Genomic DNA, 27486 nt, shown 5'->3' on the forward strand with positions numbered 1-27486 from the left:
ATATACACAAATGAGTCCCAGCAGTTATAAGGAAGTTAATCATGTGACCAACCAGCACCCTGTTCAGAGGAGACCCTTGTAATCAGGCTAAACCCCAGTCTTATGAGTCGTAGGACACACAACCAGGCTTAAGTGAGAGCCCCCTTAAGCTTGTAAGATTATCTGACCAAGGGGTGTCTTGTATTCTTGTATAAAACCCTTTGTTTCATGTTACCCCAGTTTGCTCAACTGGGAAATTAACCCCTCAACAGATCAGCATCACATGTAGCAGGGCAGGGTTATAATCCTTTCTACTCTAGGCACAAGGCCCGAAATTTTGGGGAGGGGGGGCAGTCGATTAGATTGACCGCAGTACTCAACTGGTACTTAATTTATCGACCCCAAAAGGATGAAAGGCAAAGTTGACCTCAGTGGAATTTGAACTCAGAAGATAAAGACAGACGAATACTGCTAACATTTCTGCCAGCTCGCTGCCTTAAAAAGATTCCAACGCAGGGTTGTAATCTTGGTCACTTGTCTGTCAATCCTTGAGGTGCATGACTTAGTAGTTAGGATGTTGGACTCGTGATCATAAGATTGTGGTTTCGATTCTCAGATCAGGTTGTGGGTTCTTGAACAAAACCCTTCATTTCATGCTGCTCCAGTCCACTCAGCTGTCGATGGGTTCCAACAATAACTGAGAAATTGACCCAGTAATGGACTCATGCCCCATTTAAGAAGGGCAGTGTTGTAATCTCTGAACTTATATATCCTGGAAACCGGAGGAAGCTGGGGTATTATAAGCCCAAAGGGGTCAAGACAAACCCTTAAATCTCTCAAGTCTAAGCTAGCTATCTTTTTTTTTTTTGTTTCTTTTAATGAACATACTTTGTTTTGTCAAATTTCTCCATTTTCTTTCGTCTTCTTTCCTTTTGCAGAGAGACAAGTCTTCTGGAGTCAATGAATTCGCTGACATCTGGAAAGAACTGAAACAGCTGAAGGTCAGTGACCCTCCATCCTGCATGCCACCTCAGGCAAGGAAGGCCAACCGATCGTCCAGCGCATCCAGCAATAGTTGTTCTCTCAGCCATGCGGCCCAGGCCCTGGACAAACTCTCTGATTCCATGACCGCAGCAAACGCCAAAGCTGAATTTGGTGGTGGCAGAGATGAAAATGGTAACGGACGGTTAGCAGGTGGCAGCCGTAGTGGTGGTCGCAGTGGTGGTGGCCACAAGAACCGTCTGACCGTCAGCACTCTATTTCAACAGGCAGTGGAAAGCGAACCCAAAGGGTTTCTTCCAACGAACTCTGCAGGTCCCGATTCAGGTCCCGTGTCTGCAACTTCAGGGAAAGGAAAAGCTAAGGGAAATAAAATGGGAACCCCTTCTTCGATGCCGGCTGGCAATGCTGAGGTAAGTTACAAACTCAACAAACATCTGTGTGTGTTTGGTACCAGAACTTGTGGGGGGGGGGGAGACTTTCAATAAATGATTAAATATATTTTCTGAATGAAAGGGTGATTTGTACGAAAATATTTTATGGGTCTCGAATTTGAGTCTCAAGTACAAAATCTAAAGTTTCCAGAGCTGTGGAGTCGAAACAAAAAACTTTGACTCCGACTCCTCTTTATGTAATCATGCAGTTGTGATCCCTATGCTGGTGGCACGTAAAAAGCACCATCCGAACGTGGCCGATGCCAGTGCCGCCTAGACTGGCTTCTGTGCCGGTGGCACGTAAAAAGCACCATCTGAACGTGGCCGATGCCAGTGCCTCCTCAACTGGCTTCCGTGCTGGTAGCATGTAAAAAGCACCATTCGATCATGGCCGTTGCCAGCCTCGCCTGGCCCCCGTGCCAGTGGAACTTAAAACGCACCCACTACTCTCTCGGAGTGGTTGGCGTTATGAAGGGTATCCAGCTGTAGAAACTCTGCCAGATAAAACCGGAGCCTGGTGCAGCCTTCTGGCTTCCCAGATCCCCGGTCAAACTGTCCAACCCATGCCAGCATGGAAAACGGAAGTTAAATGATGATGATTGTGGTCTACATATCTCATAAAGTATACGCTTGTATTTTGAGGAGGCCTATATATTACAACTGGTTTATATCAAAGAATATAAAGACATTGTGAGTCGGAATCAGAGTCAGTATAGTTTTACAGATTCTGACTACCCCCTTAATTGTGTCCGACTCCACAGCCCTGGCTTTTACTCTAAGCCAACATCTTTGTGACCCCTTGCATGTCTCTTCACATTCCTCCTCCTCCTCCATCTCTTTGCTTGCCTCCCTACCTCAGCCATTATTTATCTCTCTTGTCCTTTACCTTACCCCCCCCCACATTCTCTCTCTCACAAACGCACATCATCAAACCTCCATCTTGTGTTATATTTACAAAGGTGTCCGTCACATTTAGAGTACCCCACATGTACCATTAATCCCTAAACGTTTGTTACATCTACTAAGGTACCCCACTATTAACCCCTAAATGTCTCACATCTAGGGTACCCCACATGTACCATTAATCCCTAAACGTTTGTTACATGTACTAAGGTACCCCACTATTACTATTAACCCCTAAATGTCTGTCACATTTAGAGTACCCCATAAGTACCATTAATCCCTAAACGTTTGTTACATGTACTAAGGTACCCCACTATTACTATTAACCCCTAAATGTCTGTCACATTTAGAGTACCCCATAAGTACCATTAATCCCTAAACGTTTGTTACATGTACTAAGGTACCCCACTATTACTATTAACCCCTAAATGTCTGTCACATCTGGGGTACCCCACATGTACCATTAATCCCTAAACGTTTGTTACATCTAAGGTACCCCACTATTAACCCCTAAATGTCTCACATCTAGGGTACCCTACATGTACCATTAATCCCTAAACGTTTGTTACATCTACTAAGGTACCCCACTATTAACCCCTAAATGTCTCACATCTAGGGTACCCCACATGTACCATTAATCCCTAAACGTTTGTTACATCTACTAAGGTACCCCACTATTACTATTAACCCCTAAATGTCTGTCACATCTAGGGTACCCCATAAGTACCATTAATCCCTAAACGTTTGTTACATGTACTAAGGTACCCCACTATTACTATTAACCCCTAAATGTCTGTCACATTTAGAGTACCCCATAAGTACCATTAATTCCTAAACGTTTGTTACATGTACTAAGGTACCCCACTATTACTATTAACCCCTAAATGTCTGTCACATCTAGGGTACCCCATAAGTACCATTAATCCCTAAACGTTTGTTACATGTACTAAGGTACCCCACTATTACTATTAACCCCTAAATGTCTGTCACATTTAGAGTACCCCATAAGTACCATTAATCCCTAAACGTTTGTTACATGTACTAAGGTACCCCACTATTACTATTAACCCCTAAATGTCACATCTAGGGTACCCCACATGCACCATTGACCTTAAATGCTTGTTCTTTCAGGATGGGACAGCTGCTTTAAAACAGATGCTGAACATAGGGAACACAGAGTCAGCTCCCTACAAATTTGACAGCCAAACAGGGGACATGAAAACCCAATCAATCGCCTCCCCTAAAGTACAGATTGCTGTGGCCCCTTCATCCCATGCTGTAGGCAACTTGAGCAGCAGTGGGGCCTCGAGTTTTACCCACCAAGTCACAGTTGAAGAACTGTTTGAAGGTAAGCAACAAGTTTTGCATTTGTGTTCTTTGATATGTTCAGGTGTTTTGCTTTCGTTCTTTACGTTCAAGAGTTCAAATCCCACTCAGGTGAACTTCGCTTTTGGAGGAATCAATAAACTAAAGTACCAGTCGTGTCCTGGGATTGATGTAATTGACTAAGCCCCCGCTGTTTAAAAATTGCTGGTCTTGCACCTAAAATTAGAAACCCCTATTATTATTTAAGGTGGCAAGCTGGCAGACATGTTAGCATGCCGGGTGAAATGCTTAGCCAGTATTTTGTCCGTCGCTACGTTCCAAGTTCAAATTCCGCCGAGGTCGACTTTGCCTTAGCACCAGTTATGCTCTGGGGATCAATATAATCAACTTAATTCCTTCCCCCAAATTTGAGGCCTTGTGGTTCCAGTAGAAAGGATTATCCTCATTATCATTATTATTATTATCCTCATTATTATTATCATTATTATTATCATCATCATTATTATTATTATCCTCATTATTATTATTATTATTATCCTCATTATTATTATTATTATCATCGTTATTATTATCCTCATTATTATTATCATTATTATTATCCTCATTATTATTATCATTATTATTATTATTATTATTAACCTCATTAAGACGGTAAGTTGGGAAAATCCTTAACATGTTGGACAAAATGGTCAATGCTGTTTCTTCTGGCGCTTTCCGTTTTGAGTTCATACGCTGCTGCCAAACCCAACTTTGCCTTTCGTCCTCTTGGTTGTCTATAAAATAAATTACGTGTCAATTACCGGGTCGTGCAATCCTCTACCTTCCCCTCCTCTCAAAACTGTTGGCCTTGTGGCAAAATCTGAAACAATTACAGTTTTTAATTAGACGTGTACTAAACATCTTTATAAATAGAATTGAAGTTGTGTGTGTGAGACTCTGTCTCCTCCGATTTAGATTCCTAACTACTCCCACATTTTGTGGTGCAGTTTGACTAAAAGCAGGTATCTTATAGTCGTGATTCATATCGAGCCCTTCTGGGTATTAGCGCGCGTCTACGATGAGTCTACGATTTAAAAAAAAATTTACCATCATTTTTCCGCATTTTTATGATTTTTGCTCGGCTTATATAAGGGAAGTAACTCTCTAAAAATGCTAATATAGTTATTTCCCTTACAAACCCGAGCAACACTGCTAGTTATTGCGTAAAATCTCCATATTTCGCTCTGCCATGCAGTGTTACTGCTATGGCAGGGACACATTAAACCTCAAAACCTCATCCCTGCTGGATTCCTGGTAAAGCGGTGATGAACAACTCACATGGATGGAGCAGATGCAGCCGATTCTGTCCGTCGCTTTGCTCACAATCCTTACTCATGAGCTGTATATGCAACTATTTATTTTGTTTGCTCAAGAGCCCAGATGGAGGGCAAAGTGATCCACAGGGTCCCACCTCTGAGAGGGTTAATATGTTCGAATGCGTTCAAACATGGAAAGACAAAGCACAAGACAATTCTCCTTCAAGACAATAAGGGTGTAAACACACCACATGTGGCAATGTTGTCCTAAAAGGAAAATTACTTCTCTCGAGACAACTTGTGCAGCATATTGTCCTTCCATGTCCGAATGTACCCAAAACATACCGTTCTATATTTAAGAGATGACGAATTATGTACATTATTTACATTGGACGGATATTTTGTCCTCATCTTGTTTGTTGTTAACACAATGTTTCAGCTGATATACCCTCCAGCCTTCATCAGGTGTCTTGGGGGAAATTTCAAACCTGCGTTCTCATTCCTAAGGTATTTTTCGATATTATTATTATTATTATTATTATTATTCAGGTCACTGCCTGGACTCGAACTTGGAATTTTGGAGTTAGTAGCCCGTGCTCTTAACCACTACGCCATATTCTCACGGGCATATAATCCCAAGATTCCGAGTTCGATTCCAGGCAGTGACCTGAATAATAATAATAATAATAATAATAATAATAACATTGAAAAATACCTTAGGAATGAGAACCCAGGTTCGAAATTTCCCCAAGACACTTGAAGGAGGCTGGAGGGTATATCAGCTGAAATGTTGTGTTAACAACAAACAAGATGAGGACAAATATCTGTCAAATGTAAATAATGTACCCAAAACATGTTAAATAGGATTGTGCAAAATGGTATTTTATGTTTTTGTTGGTTTCTATATAGCAGTGGTTCTCACCCAGGGCCCACATGACCATTAAGGGGTCCATATAAGATTTTTCTTTGTTTAAATTTATCTGCAATAAATTGCTTACATTTTTACAATTTGCAAAAGTATTAAAATTTTTTAATACAATTCCTAATAATATTCGGTTGTCCGGAAAGTTTGTGCCGATTTATAGTAGCTTACCTTTCGACTTATTTTAGAACATGGTTGAGTCCATAAAATAGGATATTGACTACGCCTCCATTTAGAGCACAGTTTAAGCTATCTTTTCGTGGAAGCAGGTTTATGTTCCTATAACCTCTGTGAATTCTGTAACCCTTTAAAATGGAAGATAAGAAAGTTCATTTTCGGCACTTGATGCTTTGGGAACCAGACAAAAATTGCTGCAGCTCGGTTGGGACGTGTTATCCCACCCTCCATATTCACCAGATATTGCTCCTTCGGATTTCCACTTATTCAGGTCTCTGCAGAATAGTCTTAATGGTAAAAATTTCAATTACTTGGATAATGTAAAAAGATACCTTGATGAATTCTTTGCCATGAAACCACCTCAATTCTGGGAAGAGGGTATTTTCAAGTTAAAGGAAAGATGGAGACGCATTGTGCAACAAAATGGTTCATATTTGGTTGATTAAAAATGTAATGGCGAGTATTTATTGACCTTTTTCTTTCCTTTAAAAATCGGCACAAACTTTCCGGACAACGCAATATTTAATTATAGAAATACTGTAGGATTTCTTTTTATATACTTGGAAGGGCTATGAGGGGCCAGTAGAGTAAAACAGAAATCAAAAGAGTCCATGGGCAAAAAAGGGGTTTCAGAACTGCTTTATGGGTTTATTTTTGTTATTCTTTTTTTGTTGGGTGGCAAGAAGTGGGTGTGCCCTGACATGCCTTGTCCCCTAACTGCTGTAATCTTGTCCAAACATTGCTTAAATGATCATCACCAGAAGCTGTGATCAATCTTGACCATTGGTGGTTGTTGGATAGTTAAGAAGTTTGCTTCTCGACCATGTGGATGCAGGTTCAATCTTACTGTGCAGCACCTTGAGTAAAATATATTCTACTTAAAGCCCTTGGGCCAACCAATGCTTTGTGAGGGAATTTGCTGGACAAAAATTGAAAGAAACTTGTTATGTGTGTATGTATGTGTATATAAATATTATATAATATATATATATATATATATATATATGGGAAAAAAAGTCAAGGTAGAAAATGTTAAAATAATTTTATCATGAAAAACATTTTAGTACCGGTTTTGGTCATTGATACTTTTTCAACTCTAAGTATGGAAAACAATTAAATTTTGAGAAAATTAAATGAAAAGTTTTGGTAAACGAGTAAACAAGAGAGACGGAGATAGGCAGAAACAAGGAAAATGCCCCTTGTATTTGAATACTATGCAAGAATTTTTCTTTTAATTTTCCTAAAATTTAATTGTTTTCCATACTTAGAGTTGAAAAAGTCTCAATGACTGAAACCGGTACTGAAATGTTTTTTATAAAAATTATTTCAGCATTTTCTACCTTGACTTTTTTTCCATATATATATATATATCACGTCTTCCTTTTCAACCTTCTACATATGTGTGTGTGTGTGTGTGAGAGAGAGAGCAGTAGCTCCAAATAACCTATCCAACCCATGTATATTGTGGCGAAGATGGTGGGGCTGTGTGTGGTGTGTGTGGACTCCTTTGTTTTATTGACAAATGGTGTTTCAGCAAGACAGAAAATGACCATCACCTCATGGCTGCAAGTGTGCTAGGTCAAAGGTGAAGACTTCTTTTAGCATCCTCTGCCCTACCCCATCGTGTCTTTCCCTATCGCCACTGGACTTATCAAGGAAGAGTGCCAGTGTCTCGGTCTACTGAACCCTCTTCAAGACGATCGTTTATTCCGGTGGGTCTGGTTTTATGCACAGCCAGTTCTACTCCCTTTGTTCCTTCCGACTTGTATTGATTTAGTACCATCTGCCATTGTTATCCCGAACCCAGCAGTTAACAGGAGCATGGAGTTATCTGCTCTTAGATGAGCAGCAGAAGAGATGAAGAGAGCGTATGTATGTCATCATCATCATCGTCGTTTACTGTCCGCTTTCCATGCTGGCATGAGTTGGACAGTTTGACTGGGGACTGACAAGCCAGGAGGCTGCACCAGGCTCCAATCTGATCTGGCAAGGTTTCTACAGCTGGATGCCCTTCCTAATATGCCAACCACTTTACAGAGAGTGTATGAGTGGTTTTTACATGTCACCGGCACGGGGAGCCAGTTAGGTGGCACTGGCATCAACCATGTGTAGATGGGTCTTTTTATGTGTTACCGGCACGGGGAGCCAGTCAGGCAGTACTGGCAATGATCCATGCACGAACGGTGCTTATTGCATGTCACCAGCACAAGAGCCAGTCAGGCCGTGTGTACTTATATAATATACAGAGAGAGAGATAGAGAGAGAAGGGGAGTATAATTTGTGTGTACAGTTGAATGTATGACTGCTACTATTAAGTTTAGAACTCCACATAGATTATTATGTTGCAGTCTGCTTCCAGAGCAAATTTAAGAGAAATTGCGATAAACAAGTTTTTGTTTTTATATATATATACTGGAGTAAACACATAAATGTGAAAGAAGGTGGAAAAAAGAGTACTCAAATACCAGGGGTAGAGTAATATGCTTTATTTAAAAGCAGCAGAAATTCAACAAAACCTGTTACTCTGAGTTTCACATTCTGACGAACAGGAACGTGAAACTCAGAGTAACAGGTTTTGTTGAATTTTCTGCTGCTTTTAAATAAAGCATATATATATATATATTCTTTTCTACTCTAGGCACAAGGCCCAAAATTTTGGGGAAGGGGGCCAATCGATTAGATCAACCCCAGTATGTAACTGGCATTTAATTTATCGACCCCAAAAGGATGAAAGGCAAAGTTGACCTCAGCGGAATTTGAACTCCGAACGTAAAGCCAGACAAAATACCGCTAAGCATTTCACCCAGAGTGCTAATGATTCTGCCAACGCACCTTATACATACATACATACATATATATATATATATATATATATACACACACACACACATGCACAAGGGTGCGATGAATAAATTGTCATCTAATTTACGCAAAAATGAAAATAACACTGACATCTCATTTTAACAGATATATTTACCAAAATTACATAAAAATATCTTGAAATAATAAAAAGTAAATTTATTCAATAAAATCGCCGTTGGCTTCAACCACGGCCTCCAGACAACTTCGGAATCTTCTGCAATTCTTCAGGACAGTCTCCTTATTTAAGTTGGCGAATGCTGCCATAATCCTTGCCTTCAGTTCATCTTTGCTGTTACAAGGAGTTTTGTTGGTCTCTCGCTCAATTGCACCCCACACATAATAATCAAGGGGGTTGCAGTCTGGGGAGTCGGGTGGCCAGATGTTAGGGGTGATGTGGTCGCAGAAATTGTCTGAAAGCTATTCCTGGGTTCTCCTGCTTGTGTGGCATGGTGCAGAGTCCTGTTGCCAGACATTAAGGTCTTCCAGCAGCCACTCTCTTTACCCAGAGTAGCACCACCTCCTCCAGGTACTTGATGTAGGCCTCCGTGTTGAGCCTGAGGCCATGTGGGAAGATGAGTGGAGGCATAACGTCACCATCACTAGTGATCACTCCAAACACCATGATGTTGACTGGATGTTTGATTTTTATCACTCTCGGTTGATGTCCTCAGACTGTCACCCAACATTCTGAAATGTTCGTATTGGAGATTCCAACACGAATGCCAAGCAGTACAGCATATCATTTCCAAATTTCTGGCAGAGCGATTTGTATCATGGTGCTGTTTTTCTCAGAGACAATGCCCAACTGACCCTACTATACTGTGTAGTTGACAAAATCAAAAACAAACAATGCACATGCGTGAAATTAAAAGTATAAAACGGTGACAACTTACCCATCGCACCTTGTATATGTATGTATGTATGTATATATATATATATATATATATAAAAACAAACACACACACACACATGTATTGTGGGCTTGAATGAATTCTGGTGCAATCTCATCATCACCATTTAGCATCCATTTTCCTTGCTGGCTTGGGTTGAATTGTTTGACAAGACTGACAACAGGTTCCAATATCTGTTTTGGAATGGTTTCTATGGCTGGATGCCTTTCCTAATGCCAACCACTTTACAGAGTCTACTGGGAGCTTTTTACGTGATAGCATCACCACCGCTTTTTACATGGCACCATCACCGGTGCTTTTTATGCGGTGCCATCACTGATGCTTTTTACATGGCTCCATCACCGGAGCTTTTTATGTGGCACCATCACTAGCACTTTTTACGTGGTACCATCACCGGAGCTTTTTACATGGTACCATCACTAGCACTTTTTACGTGGTACCATCACCGGAGCTTTTTACATGGTACCATCACTAGCACTTTTTACGTGGTACCATCACCGGAGCTTTTTACATGGTACCATCACTAGCACTTTTTACGTGGTACCATCACCGGAGCTTTTTACATGGTACCATCACTAGCACTTTTTACGTGGTACCATCACCAGAGCTTTTTACATGGTACCATCACTAGCACTTTTTACGTGGTACCATCACCGGAGCTTTTTACATGGTACCATCACTAGCACTTTTTACGTGGTACCATCACCGAGCTTTTTACATGGTACCATCACTAGCACTTTTTACGTGGTACCATCACCGGAGCTTTTTATGTTGCACCATCAATGGTGCTTCTTAACGTGGCACCAGCATACATTTGCTTATGTATACAGGTTAAAACAGCATGTCCCTAGTCATGGTACTGTGTGTAGAGTGGTCCATATGTATGTGTTACAGTATGTAAGCAGTCTTTAATCACACACACACACACACACACACACATACCCTGTCTCCATATCAGCTGTCTATATCTGATTTTTCTTTCCCACCATGCTAGCTTATCGGAGGTTTTCCAAGAAGAGTAAGTTACAAAAAAAGAAAAAAAAAATCTATAGAAATCCTTTTTTTGGCTCATGCTTTTCATCATTTATAGCATGTTTCATTGTTGTTGTTGTTATGTATGTAGGTGTGTTTGTGTATCTGAAAACATAAATTGTCTTCTCAAAATATGGTTTATTTTATTTAAATTGGTGGAATTGGTCGCATGTCAGACAAAACGCTTAGCAACATCTCTTCCAGCTTTTTATGTTCCAAGTTCAAATTCTGTCAAGATCACCTTTGCCTATTTTCCTTCCAGGGTCAGTAAAATATGCGCCTGTTGAGCATCGGAGGTCGATGTAATCAAGCAGCTCCCCCCTCTAAAAATTGCAGGCCTTGTGCCTCTAGTAGAAACAATTATTATTATTATTATTTTTGTTATTATTGTGCTGGTGGCATGTAAAAAGCACCAACTGATCATGGCTGTTGCCGGTGGCATGTAAAAAGCACCCACTACACTCTCGGAGTGGTTGGCATTAGGAAGGGCATCCAGCTGTAGAAACACTGCCAGATCAGACTCGAGCCTGGTGCAGCCTACTGGCTTCCCAGACCCTGGTCGAACCGTCTAACGCGTCAAGTTGGTATAAATGGGTCAAAGGATCACGTTTTCAATTTTGTTGGGTGTCTTATTCAGTCCCAGACTCATTCATCATCATTGTTTTACTTCCACTTTTCCATATCTGCATGGATCAGACAGAATTTGTTGAGCCTGATTCTTCAACAGCCAGAGGCTCTTCCTGTCACCAACCTTCGCCTATTTTTTCCAAGCAAGGAAATATTTCCTCCTGGCCAGATAGGTTTTTCCATGGGTGACTGGTGATGGACACTCCTTGTAGGATGGGCGACTTTCATTTCCAAGTATCGCATGTCAAGACAGAGAGTGGAACACACACACACAGTATATACACACACACATAGAGTATATATATATACACACAGAGTATATATATATACACACACACACAGTATATATATATATACACACACACACACAGTATATGTATATACACACACACAGTATATATATATATACACACACACACACACAGTATATACACACACACAGTATATATATATATATATATATACACACACACACACACATGGTATGCTTCTTTTAGTTTCTGTCTCCCAGATCCACTTACAAGGCTTTGGTTGGCCCAGGGCTATATCAGAAGACACTTGCCATGCAGTGGGATTGAACCTGGAACCATATGATGATGAAGTGAACATCTTTACCCCACAGTCACGCACAGATTTACGATGAAATCGAAACCTGGGTATCTTGTTGCGTAAACTTATCTGGGTGTTTCATGGGTTTTGAGTGTAGAATATCCTGTGAGTACAGGTTGTGTGGTTAAGAGGCTTGCTTTGCAACCATTTCATTTCAGGTTCAGTCCCTCTGCATGGCACTTTGGCCAAATGTCTTCTATTACGGCTTCAACTCAATCAAGGCTTTGTGAGTGAATTTGATAGCTTAGAAACTGTGAGGAAGCCCTTCGTGCGTGTGTGTGTGTGTGTGTAAGATTCTGCATGCGTACAGAAAGAACTAGTGTGTTATATGATTCTACATACATGTTTAAAGGAGTGTATATCTATGGGAGGCTTGTAAGAGAAATTAAGTTCTGTTTGAATAAGGTATGTGTGTGCTTGTGCATATATATATATGCATGTGTGTGTATATGTATGCATGTGTGTGTGTGTGTATATATATGTATGTGTATATATATATATATATGCATGTGTGTGTATATATATGCATGTGTGTGTATATATATGCATGTGTGTATGTGTATATATATATATATATATATATATACATGTGTGTATATATATATATATATATATATATATATATATATACATGTGTGTGTATATGTATGTATGTGTGTATATATCATCATCATTGTTTAACGTCCGCTTTCCATGCTAGCATGGGTTGGACGGTTCAACTGGGGTCTGGGAAGCCAGAAGGCTGCACCAGGCTCCAGTTTGATCTGGCAGTGTTTCTACGGCTGGATGCCCTTCCTAATGCCAACCACTGGGTGCTTTTTACGTGCCACCTGGGCAGGTGCCAGACGAGGCTGGCAAACGGCCACGATCGGATTGGTGCTTTTTACGTGCCACCGGCACAGGGGTCAGACGAAGCTGGCATGAAACAATGCCTGCCATGGAGAAATTTTACCTTAAATGCAAACAGGTAGGGATTGGGGACAAGAAGGGCATCCAGCTGTAGAAAACCTGCCTCGTTAAATTTTGTCCAACCCATACAACAATGATTGTGTGTGTGTGTGTGTGTGTGTGCATGCAAAGGTGTCTATGACCATTGACGTTCCATTGCTTGTCGCTGGTTGTCCAAAGCGGTGATGATGTTGACATTCCTCGTTGGCATTATGACCAATTTGCTTTCTGCTTTCAAAAACTCCTGGAATAAAATACTGAAAAAAAAATCCCTTATTTGAAAACCCGATAAGACTTGGTGACAGGAAGAGCATCCAGTTGTTAAATCCCACCCTTTATATAATAACCCCTTTCCCTTCCAAACCTCTGCAGCTATCGAATAATGAACATGGAACGAACCAAGGAGTTTTCTTTTGAAATTTTATTTATCCATGTAAAGTGTATTGTTGTTGTTGTTGCCTGGTGTTTTTGTTGTTGTTCCTCTTACTGTTGTCTTGTGGCTGGTATAGTTGCCATGACTGTTTGTTTTTGCATGAATGAGCTTTTCCTAGAGAAGCCATGAGTTGGCCACTGCATATCGACAAAGCACTCGTCAACTCTCTTTTTGCTACCAAATTTCAGTTGAAACACAGAATTTATTTCTTCTATTAATTTCTGTAAAATAACTTTGTCGTTATTCAATCTGGTCTTTGGAACATAAATCATGAAATTTTTTATGGAAGGTCTTTAGTTTTTAGATCACTTTAACTCTTTACTCTTTTACTTGTTTCAGTCAGTTGACTGCGGCCATGCTGGAGCACCGCCTTTAGTCGAGCAACTCGACCCCGGGACTTATTCTTTTGTAAGCCCAGTACTTATTCTATCGGTCTCTTTTGCCGAACCGCTAAGTTACGGGGACATAAACACACCAGCATCGGTTGTCAAGCAATGCTAGGGGGACAAACACAGACACACATGCATATATATATATATATATATATATATATATATGTACATATATACGATGGGCTTCTTTCAGTTTCCGGCTACCAAATCCACTCACAAGGCTTTGGTCGGCCCGAGGCTACAGTAGAAGACACTTGCCCAAGGTGCCACGCAGTGGGACTGAACCCGGAACCATGTGGTTGGTAAACAAGCTACTTACCACACAGCCACTCCTGCGCCTATTGGTTATTATATTTTTGTTGAAATAAACTGCATTGTTGCAATTAACTTTGAAAATAATGAAGAAATTAATAAAATAAGTCATTATTAAGCTCGGGGTCATTAGCATGCCAGGTGAAATGCTTAACAGTATTTTGCCTGTTGCTATGTTCTGAGTTCAAATTCCACCTAAGTTGACTTTGCCTTCCATCCTTTCTGGGTTGATAAATTAAGTACCAGTTGCGTACTGGGGTTGATATAATTGACTAGTCCCCCCAAAAAAATTTTAACCCTTGTGCCTTTAGTAGAAAGGATTATTAAGCTCAGGTTCAGGACAAATGAACATGGAATTTTGATGGATGGTTTTAATTAAGATCACTTTAACCCTTTTGTTACCATATTTCTTTTGAAATAGGCTACCATTGTTTCAATTTTGAAAAGGATTTAATAAAATGGCTTTTGTCATTATTAAGTTGATGCTTGGATCATAAATTAATATGAAATTTTGATGGAAACTTAATTTAGATGATTTTAGAGCAAAGTTTATATCCTGGGATCCAGGAAATATATACACACATATATATATTGGGTTGGTGCAGAATTATTGCAGCTGTTTTTCTACAAATTTTATTCAATAAAAACAATAACAACATTTAACAAAAACTTCGTTAAATGATTATTCTGGAGCATATTCACCATCTACCTCAAATTCTGCCTGGCATTTTGTTTAAATTTTTTGTTGAATAAAATTTATTGAAAGAAGTCGCAATAATTCTGCACCAACCTAATATATATATATATTTATTTCATTTTTGTATTTGGTTTGCAGTATTTTTTTCTGTGAATTCCTGTGTTGAAACCAATTTTGTTGTGTCTTGGGAGAGTCGTGACAGCAGTAATAAAAACACAGGCACAGACTCAATTCCATTTCTTTAGCGTTAGTCAATTGGTTGCATATCAAACCAACCGACTGACCAATTGTTTGTTCAATGGGCTGCTTTGTCTGTCAGCTGACTAAAACTAAAGAAGTGGTCTGTTATTCTTGGTGTACGCAGAGTAGATGAAACCATGGCGACTGAAGAAGGGGAATTTTCCTTGTGTTATTTGTCCTGTACTCTATTTTTTCGTTGTTTAAGAAAAATGTCCAGTTCCTTGGTTTTGTGTTTATGTTTTCGTTTCTCATTGTGTTCGACGTTTTTTTGGTGTCCTGTACCCATATATGCGTGTATATATACATGTAGAGGTAGGTACGTACGTACATGTATGTATATATCCACCTGTAAGTGGACATCCATTATGCTAGAAGACCCGCTATGGTCTTACCACCAAGAAAGGAATGTTCTCCAGAAAATTTAGCAAACGCCAGAACATAAGTGAGCATGACAAATGAAAAGATACAAAATAAAGATTAAATGTCTTGCTCGCTTACATTCTGGCGTTTGCTAAATTTTCTTGAGAACATTCCTTTGTTAGTGGTAAGACCATAGCAGATCTACTTCTAGCATAATGGATGTCCACTTACAGGTCATCCCTTTTATATGTATGTAATATAATTTTTTTCTGAAACTTCAGATTTTTAAATATGCTAGACCACTGGTTTTAAATTGATATTAATCAAATTAATATTCAATTTTTCACCCTTATTTTAAATATATATATATATATATATATACACACATACAGGCACACACATACTTATATATAATATATATATATACACACAATATATAGATACACATATACACACAATATATAGATACATATATACACACAATATATAGATACATATATACACACAATATATAGATACATATATACACACAATATATAGATACATATATACACACAATATATACATATATACACACAATATATAGATACATATATACACACAATATATAGATACACATATACATATATACACACAATATATATAGATACATATATACACATACTTATATACCCACACATATATATTCTATTTTCTGTTCCTGCTGCAGGTGCTAAAGAGCAGATATTGCCGCATCCCAACCAGCAGCAGCAGCAGTGTTATCGCGGTGGTCAGCAACAGATCCAGCCTTTACTGCCACAGACCCTTCCGTCGTCGGGTCAGTCCTTCAACAAACAACCGGCCTCTCTCATGCACATGCATCCACAGAGGCCGGTGACCACGTTACCAAATGCTTCCGCCGCTGCCTACAAACAACCACAGCAACGGCAAAAAGGTCCACCGCCAGGATTTGTAAAGCACCAAAACCACAAGAACTATTCTTCCAAACTTGGAGGCTGCAGGTAAATAATTGCCAAGACATCCGTGGCTTTCTTTAATAATCCTTCTCTTCTTTAACAGCCATTTTATTTTTGTCCCCTTTTTTAAACCTTGTATTTGGATTTGGGTGCTGGAAACTAAAGCTTGTGTGTACATGCATGCAAATATATAATTGCATATAGTCTCAAGTGTGTATGTATGTGTGTGTGTGTACATATATATATATAATATATATATATATATATATATATATATATATATATATATATATGTATATATAGTTAATCCAAACAAGAAAGCACAAAAAAACACAACAACGTGAGGACGTGGAACAAATATAGTATTATTGGACACTCAGGAAAGAAGGAAAGTTTAACGTTTCGAGCGGAGCTCTTCGTCGGAAAAATCCAGAGAAGGGAAGACAGAGGAAAAAAAATCGCCAACGGTACACACGAGGTCACATTTTGAAAGACCAGAAGGAAAAGAGAGAGAGAGGGCAATATATCTGTATTTGTGCTTATGTGTGTGTCCGTATATATGTATGTATATGCATATATTGATATATCTGTGTGTGTAATGGTTGTATGGTAAAGAAGCTTGCTTTCCAAAATCCATGTGGTTTCAGTCCAAATTCCACATCACAAAACTGATTACAACACCCTAATGAGAACAAACGAAATGCAGCAATCATCAATTTCATACAACATCTTTACTGATGGTCTTCTTTTCTTTTATTTCTTCCTTCATTTCAGGAACACGGCTCTTGAACTGCACAATCTTTGTTGCCAATATGGACTCGGCCCACCGAAATATGACTTCAGTGGAGCAAAGGTGAGACACAATTGTTTATTATCATCTGTTACTAGATTCCCAGTTTACATCTTCAGTCTTTACCTACGGCCATGCTGGGGCACTGCCTTGAAGGGATTTAGTGAAACAAATCAACCTGAGCCCTTGTTTTTTAAAATCTGGTACTTATTCTATGGGCATTATTTACAATGGACAGATAGGTGCCCTCATCGTGTTATCACTCTCTGTTCATTGTAAATAATGTACGTAATTCTTCATCCCCAAAATATAGAATAGTAGTATTCTATTGGTGGAGGCGCGTGGCTTAGTGGTTAGGGTGTCAGCATCATGATCGTAAGATTGTGGTTTCAACTCCTGGACCGGGCAACGCATTGTGTTCTTGAGCAAAACACTTCATTTCACGTTACTCCAGTCCACTCAGCTGGTAAAAATGAGTAACGCTACGATGGACTGGCGTCCCATCCAGCTGGGGAACACATACGCCATTGAAACCGGACCCATGAGCCTGGTTAGACTTTAAAAGGGCGCATTTATTTATTATTATTATTATTCTATTGGCATTTGCCAGACCATTAAGTTGCAGGGACATAAACAAACCAACACCATTTGTCAAGTGGAAGGGGACAAACACACAGACACACACAATAATGTATATCTATGTATGTTTGTAGGGAAATTGAACAAGGAGACAAACTCTCAGGAAGTTGTTAAAACATATCTTGAATTCTTCTACATATGTTTCGATGGATGCACTCCAAAATGTCTGACAGGATAAATTATGGTCAGCAATGCGTCAATCCCATCAGGACGGATATAAATAACAAACTCATCAAACAGACAGGTTAACAGAAAGATATAAATGGTTTAACAAACATCCTGACAATTCGTCTCCTTGTTCAATTTTTCTATCTTCTACTAAATACAACTTACTATCCCGGATTTAAGTCCAGGGACACTTATGCAACATTTAGCTACCTTGTAATAATTCCCCTGGATTTTTCCTTTAAATTGAAAATTCTATGTATGTATGTCTGTATGTATATATGTATATATATATGTATGTATATATGTATATGTGTATATATGTATGTATATATGTATGTGTATATGTATGTGTATATATGTATGTATATATGTATGTATATATATACACACATACTCATACACGCACACACACACACACACACATAGCTCCTACCCAGTTTTTGTCTACCAAATTCACTCAAATGTCATTGGTCGGTCCCAAGACTATAATAGAAGACACTTTGCTGCCCGATGTTTAGTCCACATTTACTCCGTAAGGAGCAAAGGACCAGTTTCCTGGTTTCTATATTCCTCCCTGGATGGGATGCCAGTCCATTGCAGGGTGACTCATTTCCACCAGCCGAGTGGACTGGAGCAGTGTGCAGTGAAGTGTTTTTGCTCATGAACACAATGTATCGCCCGGTCCAGGAATCGAAACCACGACTATGATTTCACTTGGCTTGATGAGTCTTCTCAAGCACGGCATATCGCCAAAGGTCTCAGTCCCTTGTCATTGACTCTGTGAGGCCCCAACATTTGAAGATCATGCTTCACCACCTCACCCCATGTCTTCCTTGGTTTACCTCTTCCACAGTTAGAGATTGGCGTATATGTATATATTCCTGTCACAACATGGGACCTTGAAGACTGCTTAAATGCAAGAAAGTATACTAGTCCCTTAATATTTGATATTCAATATTTCATCTATTCAATAAGACAATCAATACTTCATTTCATTTTACACTATATATACTATTTATACTATATATTCTATATTCTACATTAGGCGCAGGAGTGGCTGTGTGGTAAGTAGCTTGCTAACCAACATGGTTCCGGGTTCAGTCCCACTGCGTGGCACCTTGGGCAAGTGTCTTCTGCTATAGCCCCGGGCCGACCAATGCCTTGTGAGTGGATTTGGTAGACAGAAACTGAAAGAAGCCTGTCGTATATATATATATATATATATATATATATATATATATAATAATAAATATTAGGGAATATATCCAAATTTACAGGGAAAAAAAATCAGATTTAGGATTAAATCCAATTTTATAGTAAAATATTATAAAATATTATTTGAGACAAAACCACTATTTTGCAAAACAAACAAGGAAAGACTTAATCAATACATAAAATTTAATAAATAGTAAAAAAAACCGCCACTACAATCGTTTCTTGTCTTGATCGACAATCTTCAGGTGGACTTCCAATAATTCAGTTACAAATTATGAAGTCATAATTTGTAACTGAATTATTGGAAGTCCACCTGAAGATTGTCGATCAAGACAAGAAACGATTGTAGTGGCGGTTTTTTTTACTATTTATTAAATTTTATGTATTGATTAAGTCTTTCCTTGTTTGTTTTGCAAAATAGTGGTTTTGTCTCAAATAATATTTTATATATATATATATATATGTGTGTGTCTGTGTTTGTCCCCCTAGCATTGTTTGACAACCGATGCTGGTGTGTTTACGTCCCTGTCACTTTTTTGCGGTTCAGCAAAAGAGACCGATAGAATAAGTACTGGGCTTACAAAGAATAAGTATCGGGGTCGATTTGCTTGACTAAAGGCAGTGCTCCAGCATGGCCGCAGTCAAATGACTGAAACAAGTAAAAGAGTAAAGAGTAAGAGTATTAATATTAACAGAGTTGGAATTCCTTTGAATAATATATATCCCCCTATACACAATCATACAAACCCCTTTTTATGTATATATGTGTATATGTTTGTTTTTGTTTTCAGAATCATATCACAGCTTGTGTGACCTTATCCAATGGCAACAGGCTTCAGGGAACCCCTTGTGCAACCCGAGACGAAGCAGTTGAAAGCACGGCACGTATTGCTCTTCTTCACTTGGTAAGTATGGCCTCGTTTACCCGCACTCACATCTGCATCGCATATACACCTCTTCTCCACTTGGTAACTTCCACTCCTCTACCTTCACTCACATGTCACGTAATAGGTGTACGTCTTCTTCACTTGGTAACTCAGACCTCTTTTACGTTTACTAGCATACAAGCATACATACATGCATACGTCTTCTCCACTTGGTAAGCAAAAGTGTCATTTACATAACACTCACACTCACATCTCCTGTACACCTCTTCTCCACATGCTAACTCAGACCTCATCTTCCTTCTCTCACACTCACATTTGTTCGATTAAAAGTGGTGTTCCAGTATGGCCACAGTCAAATGACTGAAATAAATAAATAAATAAAAGAATATTTTTGCATGTAGGCGTGGGTATGTGGTCAAGAATTTTGCTTTCATCTCGTGGTTTCAGTGTACTTTATATATATATATATATTACGCTCGTGGAGTGGTTGGCGTTAGGAAGGGCATCCAGCTGTAGAAACACTGCCAGATCAGACTGGAGCCTGGTGCAGCCTCCTGGCTTCCCAGACCCCAGTCGAACCATCCAACCCATGCTAGCGCGGAAAACGGACGTTAAACGATGATGATGATATACATACAAATATTCTATAATTATAAGTATAATTATAATCAGGGGTCAGCTAATTGCTTTGCCACTCACCAAATTTAGAAATAGGAGTTAAAATGAGCTTTTCTGCCTTGCGAACCTAAAAAGGTTATTTTAACGTACCAAACTACTTGGTAAAATTCTGATCTGATATGGCTTGGTTTCCACCCCTGGATGCTCTTCCTAACACCAACCACTCCAAGAGTGTAGTGGCTGCTTTTTACACGCTACTGGCACATGTGCCAGTTAAGTGACACCAGCATAGGCCATGACTGCGATCTCATTTGGCTTGACTGGTCTTGTCAAGAATGGTATATCGGCAAAGGGGTCAGTCACTTGTTACTTTTTACCAGCCAGTTGCACCACACTGGCATTGGTGGTGTCTATGGTTCCACTTGGCTTCACGGATCTTCTCAAGCACGATATTACACATGTGTGTATTCATCTGTTCTCTTGACATCACGTGGTGGTTGTAAATGAGTGCCACTGTTATACAAGCAGTGCTGCTCATTTTGAGTCTTCTGTGAAAAGAATCTCTGGCCACAGGGAAATACAAATCCACTTAGAAATGGGTGAGAGTTGGTGACAGGAAGAGCACCCACCCACCCATCGAAAATCTATCCCAACGACCTACCCCCAATGCCTCTCTCTCTCTCTCCCCTCTGTATCCTCCCACTTAATTGTCATTTTCCTTTTTCTATTATTCTCGCCTCAGTCTGCTCAGAGTATGATGGTTCCATATCAGTTGATGCCTCCGCAAGCTGCGCCCCCTGGAATCATGCCAGCCACACACCTCGGACAAATGCCCCAACAGTTTTCATCTCCCAACTCAGCATTCAGCCCTGTGGTTCCGAGAGGGCCTGCCCCAGGTTAGTATACGTGTGTGTGTGTGTGTGGAGAAGGTTGGCTCTATCTTAATTCGTTAGTAATATGCTTAAATATGTTTCTTTTCCTTACAAACCTCAAAAACTGACAACTAATTATCGTAGTTTTCTTCAAAAACATTATACTTTGTTTATATTTCTGAAATAATGATTTTTTTTTTATCAACAGGGAAATACTTAAGATTAATCAAGCTATTTAAAAAAAATTTTTTATTATTATTATTTATTATTATTATTAATTATTATTAATTATTATTATTATTATTGTTATTATTAAGGTGGTGAGCTGGCGGTATCATTAGCATGTCGGGCAAAATGCTTTGTGGCATATTGTCCATCTTCACATTCTGAGTTCAAATTCTGCCAATGTCGTCAACTTTACCTTTAATCCTTCCTGGGTCAGTAAAATAAAGTACCAGTTGAGTACTGGGGTCGATGTAATTGACTTACCCATTCTCCTCAAATTACTAGTCTTGTGCCAAAATATGAAACCATTATTATTATTATTATTATTATTAAGGCGAGCTGGCGGAATCATTAGCACACTGGACGAAATGCTTTGCAGTATTTCGCCTGTAACTACGTCCTGAGTTCAATTTCTGCTTTCATCCTTTCGGAGTTAATAAATTAAGTACCAGCGAAACACTGGGGTTGATGTAATCAACTAGTGCCCCTCCCCCACAAAATTTCAGGCCTTGTGCCTATAGTAGAAAGGATAATTATTATTATTACTATGTGACATGGTGAGCTGACAGACCTGCTTAGCAGCATTTTGTCTGTCTTCATGTTCGGAGTTCAAATTCTGCCAAGGTTGATTTGTCTTTCACCTTTCCGGGGTTGATAAAGCAAGTACCAATTGAGTACTGGGGTTGATGTAATCGACTGTCCCCCTCCCCACAAATTCCAGGCCTTGTGCTTATAGTAGAAAGAATTATTATTATTATTGTGACAACTTCAATAAACCTGCTGTTTGCAAGTTTGCTTCCAAGACATTTACCCCAGTGAAATAAGGAAACCCCTTAACAACTATTTGTGAAGGAGCATGGGCCTCGTGGTTCAGACGTTGGGCATACAACCATTAGATTGAGGGTTTGATTCGTTGTACAGGCGACACATTGTGCCCTTGAATAAAGCACTTCATTTCACATTGCCCCAGTCCCCTCAGATGTAAATAGGGACCAACCTAGTACTGCTGCTTCTCTCTCTGGCTGTCACATCCTTGGTGTTCCTCTATTGGGCAAAGGGCAGGAGAGCTGAGAGGGGATCTGCATCTGCTCCCGACTACATAGGGGCCGAAAACAATTAGTATAAACATGGTACATATTACCAGTTCATACTCATTTGCAAGAAATCGTGGGGAACTAAAGCCCCACCTCCTCACCCCTTTTTTTTTAAAAAACAGTATTTTCCTTCTCAATTCTCCTTCACCCAGGATGGGAAATGATAACAAATGGTGTATTTCACTCTGTCCAATCAGCCCCAGAAGTAAATTCACTGATTCAATGTGTACTTGTGTAATCCTACATGGATTAGCATAATCCTACATGGATTAGTGTAATCCTGCATGGATTAATGCAAGCTTATGCAGACTTGAGTAATCCTAGATGGATTTGTGTAATCTTACACGGATTTTGCATACCGTAAGGCAGCAAGCAGGCCAAATCCTAAGTGTGTCTGATGAAATGCCAAATGGCTTTCAGCTCTTATATCGGTCTGAGAGTGACTTTGCCTTCCGTCCTTTCGAGGTTAGTCAGATAAAGTACCAGTTGTGTACTGGGGTTAATGTGATCAGCCCCCCCCCCCCACCTACTTGGGATGCTAAAGGAACAAGTGTGGCAGTGGGGATTTTCTGTTGTTTCATGAAGATTCAGTTGTTTGGTTTACCTGAATTACCTGACCCTGAATTAATATGTACGTGGGTGAGTATCCCTCAGCAGTCGTAGGTAAACTGTGAGCCACGTGACTTTCTGAATGGCAAACTCACGAAATCACTTTGGATTTTGCTTTAGTTGTGCAACTTGCCCTGGTATTGAACCAGGTCCCATGCCATCTGCTTCTCCAAAAAAAAAAAAAACAAAGTTGCTTATTGCCTGCCTTAGTGAAGGTGCAATCACGAGGTAGTGAGTTCGATTCCTTGACCAGGCTGTGTGTTGTGTTCTTGAGCAAGACACTCATTTCACACTGCTCCAGTTCGCTTATCTATAAAAATGAGTTGTGATGTCACTGGTGCCAAGCTGTATCGGCCCCTTTGCCTTTCCCTTGGATAACATCGGTGGCATGCAGTGGGAAGGCTGGTATGCATGGGTGACTGTCGGTCTTCCATAAACAGCCTTGCCCAGACTTGTACCTCAGAGGGGAACTTTCTAGGTGCAATCCCATGGTCATTCATGACCGAAGGGGGTCTTTATTGCTGCCTTATAGGGATTCTTAGACAGACTCAGCGTGACACAGTATGTATGTGTGATAAAGCTGTATGTTTTTGAAATAGGGGTAAAATCCACCCAACAAGCTTCTGTACAATTTATGCCACTCATTTTCACTTACAAGGTAAGGGTCAAGCCAAGGCTTTGCTGAATATGCCATGCAGAGAGATTGACCTTTGGCTATCCATCATTTGATGGTCAAAATATCCCTTAGATATTCCATGCAGGCAGGGTAGATTGTGTTGTGTGTAGCCACTTGTTAATGGCTGCAATTACCCCGCTATTGCAGTACTGCAGCTCTTGCACCGCTGCACTCAGAATGTACCACTACAGCTACTGTTATAGCCACTACTACCACTATTGAACTACTGTAGCTACAGCCACACCATCAAAACCACCACAGCACCAACACCAATAGTTATGTGTGTTTATTTATTAACCCCTTCATTACCCTATTTCTGTTCAGATGCTCTGTGTTTCTTTCAATTAATTTTAAATATTACAAACAATTTAGTAAAATAACTTAGTTACCATTAAGCTAGTGTTAGGAACATAAATTGTGATTAAGGTTTGGTGGAAGATTTTAATTCAGAACTTACGTAAACAAGACATTTGTACTCAGAGCCAGAGGTGGTTTCAGCCAGGTTATCAAATGGGTTAAGAATTGTTTCTCTATTATATATTTTAACCCTTTTGTTACCCTATTTCTGTTGAGATGCTCTGGGTTTCTTTCAATTACTTTAAATATAACAAAGAATTTAGTAAACTAACTTAGTTATCATTCAGCTCGTGTTAGGAACATAAATTGTGACTAAGGTTTGGTGGAAGATTTTAATTCAAAGCTTTTGGAAGCAAGACATTTGTAATACAGAGGTGGTTTCAGGCAGGTTGGTATGAAAAGGGTTAAGGGTACAATTAAGGTGACAAACTGGTAGAATTGCTTCCAGCAGCATTTCCTCTTGCCCTTTCTGCTCTGAATTGAAAGGTTACCAAGGTCAACTTTGCCTTTCATCATTTTGGAGTTTGATCACATCAAAGCATGGTGGCATTTCTGTTTTTAAAAAAATTTTTTTCTTTATGTTCTGAGTTCAGATGCCGTTAAAATTAACTAACTTACCTTTCGTCTTTTCAGGGTTGATAAAATACATGATAGTTGATCCACTGGGGTTGATGTGATTAACAAGGCCCCTCCTCTCAAAATTTCTAGTTTTTTTTCCCTATAGTAGCAAGAATTGTCAAGAATACAACCAACAGTCCTTCTGAATTTTGCTTCTTCTCATTCAGTCTCATCCCGTTTCTTTTAATCTTTGAATTTACTCTCTCTCACTCTTTAGCATTCAGATTTCTCTCTCTCAAATGTAATCCTTATTATTTATCCACTTTTGTTTTCAATTAATCATGCATTCTCGTAGTTTCCATATTCTGATGATGTGATTGTTTGTTTTAAGAATGACATTGTAGGGGAGGTGGGAGAGGTGTGAGAGGCTAGACCTGGACAGTTCAAATACAAGACACAAAGAAAATATTTGGGTCTGACAGATGGCCAATTTAAATGCTGACCGGTTAAACGAAAGGACCAAAAAAGAAACAACACCCCACCGAAATCTCCCCCTCCCCTCCAATCTACTCAAAAACGGACCTCACTTTGAAAAGCAGTGTTATGTCTTGTGTTCCCCCAGGCTGGGGCATAGTCCCTCAACATCTTCAGAAGCTACCCTGGTATACAACTCAAGCTAACCTCAATTCTGGAGGCTCTGCGGCACCAACAGTATTATACCCAGGAACTGCTGGTAACCAGTTTGCAACGAAGCAAGCGGCCATCGTTAGTACTCCTCTAGTGTCTACGACATTAACGCCCAGCCAAGTTCATACTTCACTGTCCTGCAGTGTTGCCAATGGAAGCACAAGCAATTCTGAGGTGAGATATGAAAAAATAATAATAATAATAATGGATCTACCAAATGTCTGTTTGTTTTCATTGTAATAATTATTATTATTAGTATTTAATTTTTTTATTTTTTTATTTTTTTTTGCTTTGTCTTTTTTTAATGCTTTTTTATATTCATCGCATATTCCTCTAACCCATGACAGCAAGAAAAATTGGATGTTAGCATGATGAATGATAATGGTGATGTAGTGTTTTTTTTTTATTCTCTTGTGTTTACCTTCCTGCAGTTCGTCTTGGGTAGATTTAATGCCTGAAGAAGTGTAGAGACATGCGATAGTGAACAGGGTGGTGTTTGGTCTGCATTCTGTGGTATCTTGATGTTCATGAGACGGTGAACAAGTTGGTGTTTGATCAATATTGCTACATTCTATGGTACCCTGTGTTGGTGAACATGACTATTTACTCTTTTACTTGTTTCAGTCATTTGACTGAGGCCATGCTGGAGCACTGCCTTTAGTCGAGCAAATCGCCCCCAGGACTTATTCTTTATAAGCCTAGTACTTATCGGTCTCTTTTGCCGAACTGCTAAGTTACAGTGACGTAAACACACCAGCATCGGTTGTCAAGCAATGTTGGGGGGACAAATACAGACACACAAACATACACACACACACACATATATATATATATAATATATATATATATATATAATATATATATATATATATATTATATATATATATGATGATAATAATTACTCAACAAGGGGTTCTTATTCAGCTTGTGACTCATCGGGCCAAAGAAACCTTAATTATATGAAGGTTAAATTGTCATTAAGGAAACCCAAGTGAACTCACTGAAGACATATATGTATGTATGTACGGTTGACTACTCTTGTCCAAGGTGCCACATAGTGGGGTTGAACCCAAAACCATGTGGCTGCAAAATAAGCTTTTTAACCCCACAGCCATGTCTATGCCGAAAACAAATAAGGCTTAAGAGAGCATAGTTTTATATACTCCACCACCACCATCATCATTGTCATCATAACATCTGCCCAAACTTCAAAGTCACTGTCAACAACATTCTTGTTTAAAGAATACTAAATTTGTACTCTACAAAAGTATAGAGCAACCTTTCTGATTAATGTAAAATTGTTTTTATTATAACTGAACATAAAAACAGCTCCCGTGCCAGTGGCACATAAAGGGTACCCACGACACCCTCAGAGTGGTTGGCATTAGGAAGGGCATCCAGCTGTAGAAACCTTGCCAAATCAGATCGGAGCCTCCTGGCTTGCCAGTCCTCAGTCAAACCCATGCCAGCATGGAAAACGGACGTTAAACGATGATGGTGATATACCTGTGAAATGCAGAGTTTAGTTTGTAACCATTTGGGTTTTGAGTTCCATCTCACTGCACAGCACTTTGGGGGAAGCGTCTTCTACTGTATGTAGCCTCAAAACAACTAATGTGTGTGTATGTTTGTTATAATTTTTATGTTCACTTCCCATGCTTGTAGCAGTCTTGTAGG

At 39.4% G+C, this 27486-nt stretch overlaps 1 protein-coding gene and 1 long non-coding RNA gene across 8 annotated transcripts in view; both read left to right on the forward strand.

Moving 5' to 3' along the window:
- Window positions 1-27486, forward strand: part of LOC115224725 (5'-3' exoribonuclease 1) — an 88798-nt gene that overhangs the window by 59056 nt on the left and 2256 nt on the right. For 3 of the 7 annotated variants that reach the window (XM_036513753.1, XM_036513751.1, XM_036513752.1), the window contains 8 exons: window positions 918-1391; window positions 3447-3663; window positions 10803-10826; window positions 16168-16459; window positions 17189-17267; window positions 20018-20131; window positions 21474-21627; window positions 25745-25983. In XM_036513753.1, coding sequence (XP_036369646.1) covers window positions 918-1391; window positions 3447-3663; window positions 10803-10826; window positions 16168-16459; window positions 17189-17267; window positions 20018-20131; window positions 21474-21627; window positions 25745-25983 — 1593 coding nt within the window. Of the gene's footprint in view, window positions 1-917; window positions 1392-3446; window positions 3664-10802; window positions 10827-16167; window positions 16460-17188; window positions 17268-20017; window positions 20132-21473; window positions 21628-25721; window positions 25984-27486 lie in introns of those variants that run through there. The other 4 variants (XM_036513754.1, XM_036513756.1, XM_029795595.2 and 1 more) reach the window with 4 other exon arrangements.
- On the forward strand, window positions 22589-23741 carry LOC118768035. Its single transcript, XR_005003958.1, has 2 exons — window positions 22589-22618; window positions 22654-23741. It is a non-coding gene; the product is annotated as an uncharacterized LOC118768035 (long non-coding RNA).

Source organism: Octopus sinensis, linkage group LG26 (genome assembly GCF_006345805.1).
Source record: "Octopus sinensis linkage group LG26, ASM634580v1, whole genome shotgun sequence".
Lineage (NCBI taxonomy): Eukaryota > Metazoa > Mollusca > Cephalopoda > Octopoda > Octopodidae > Octopus > Octopus sinensis.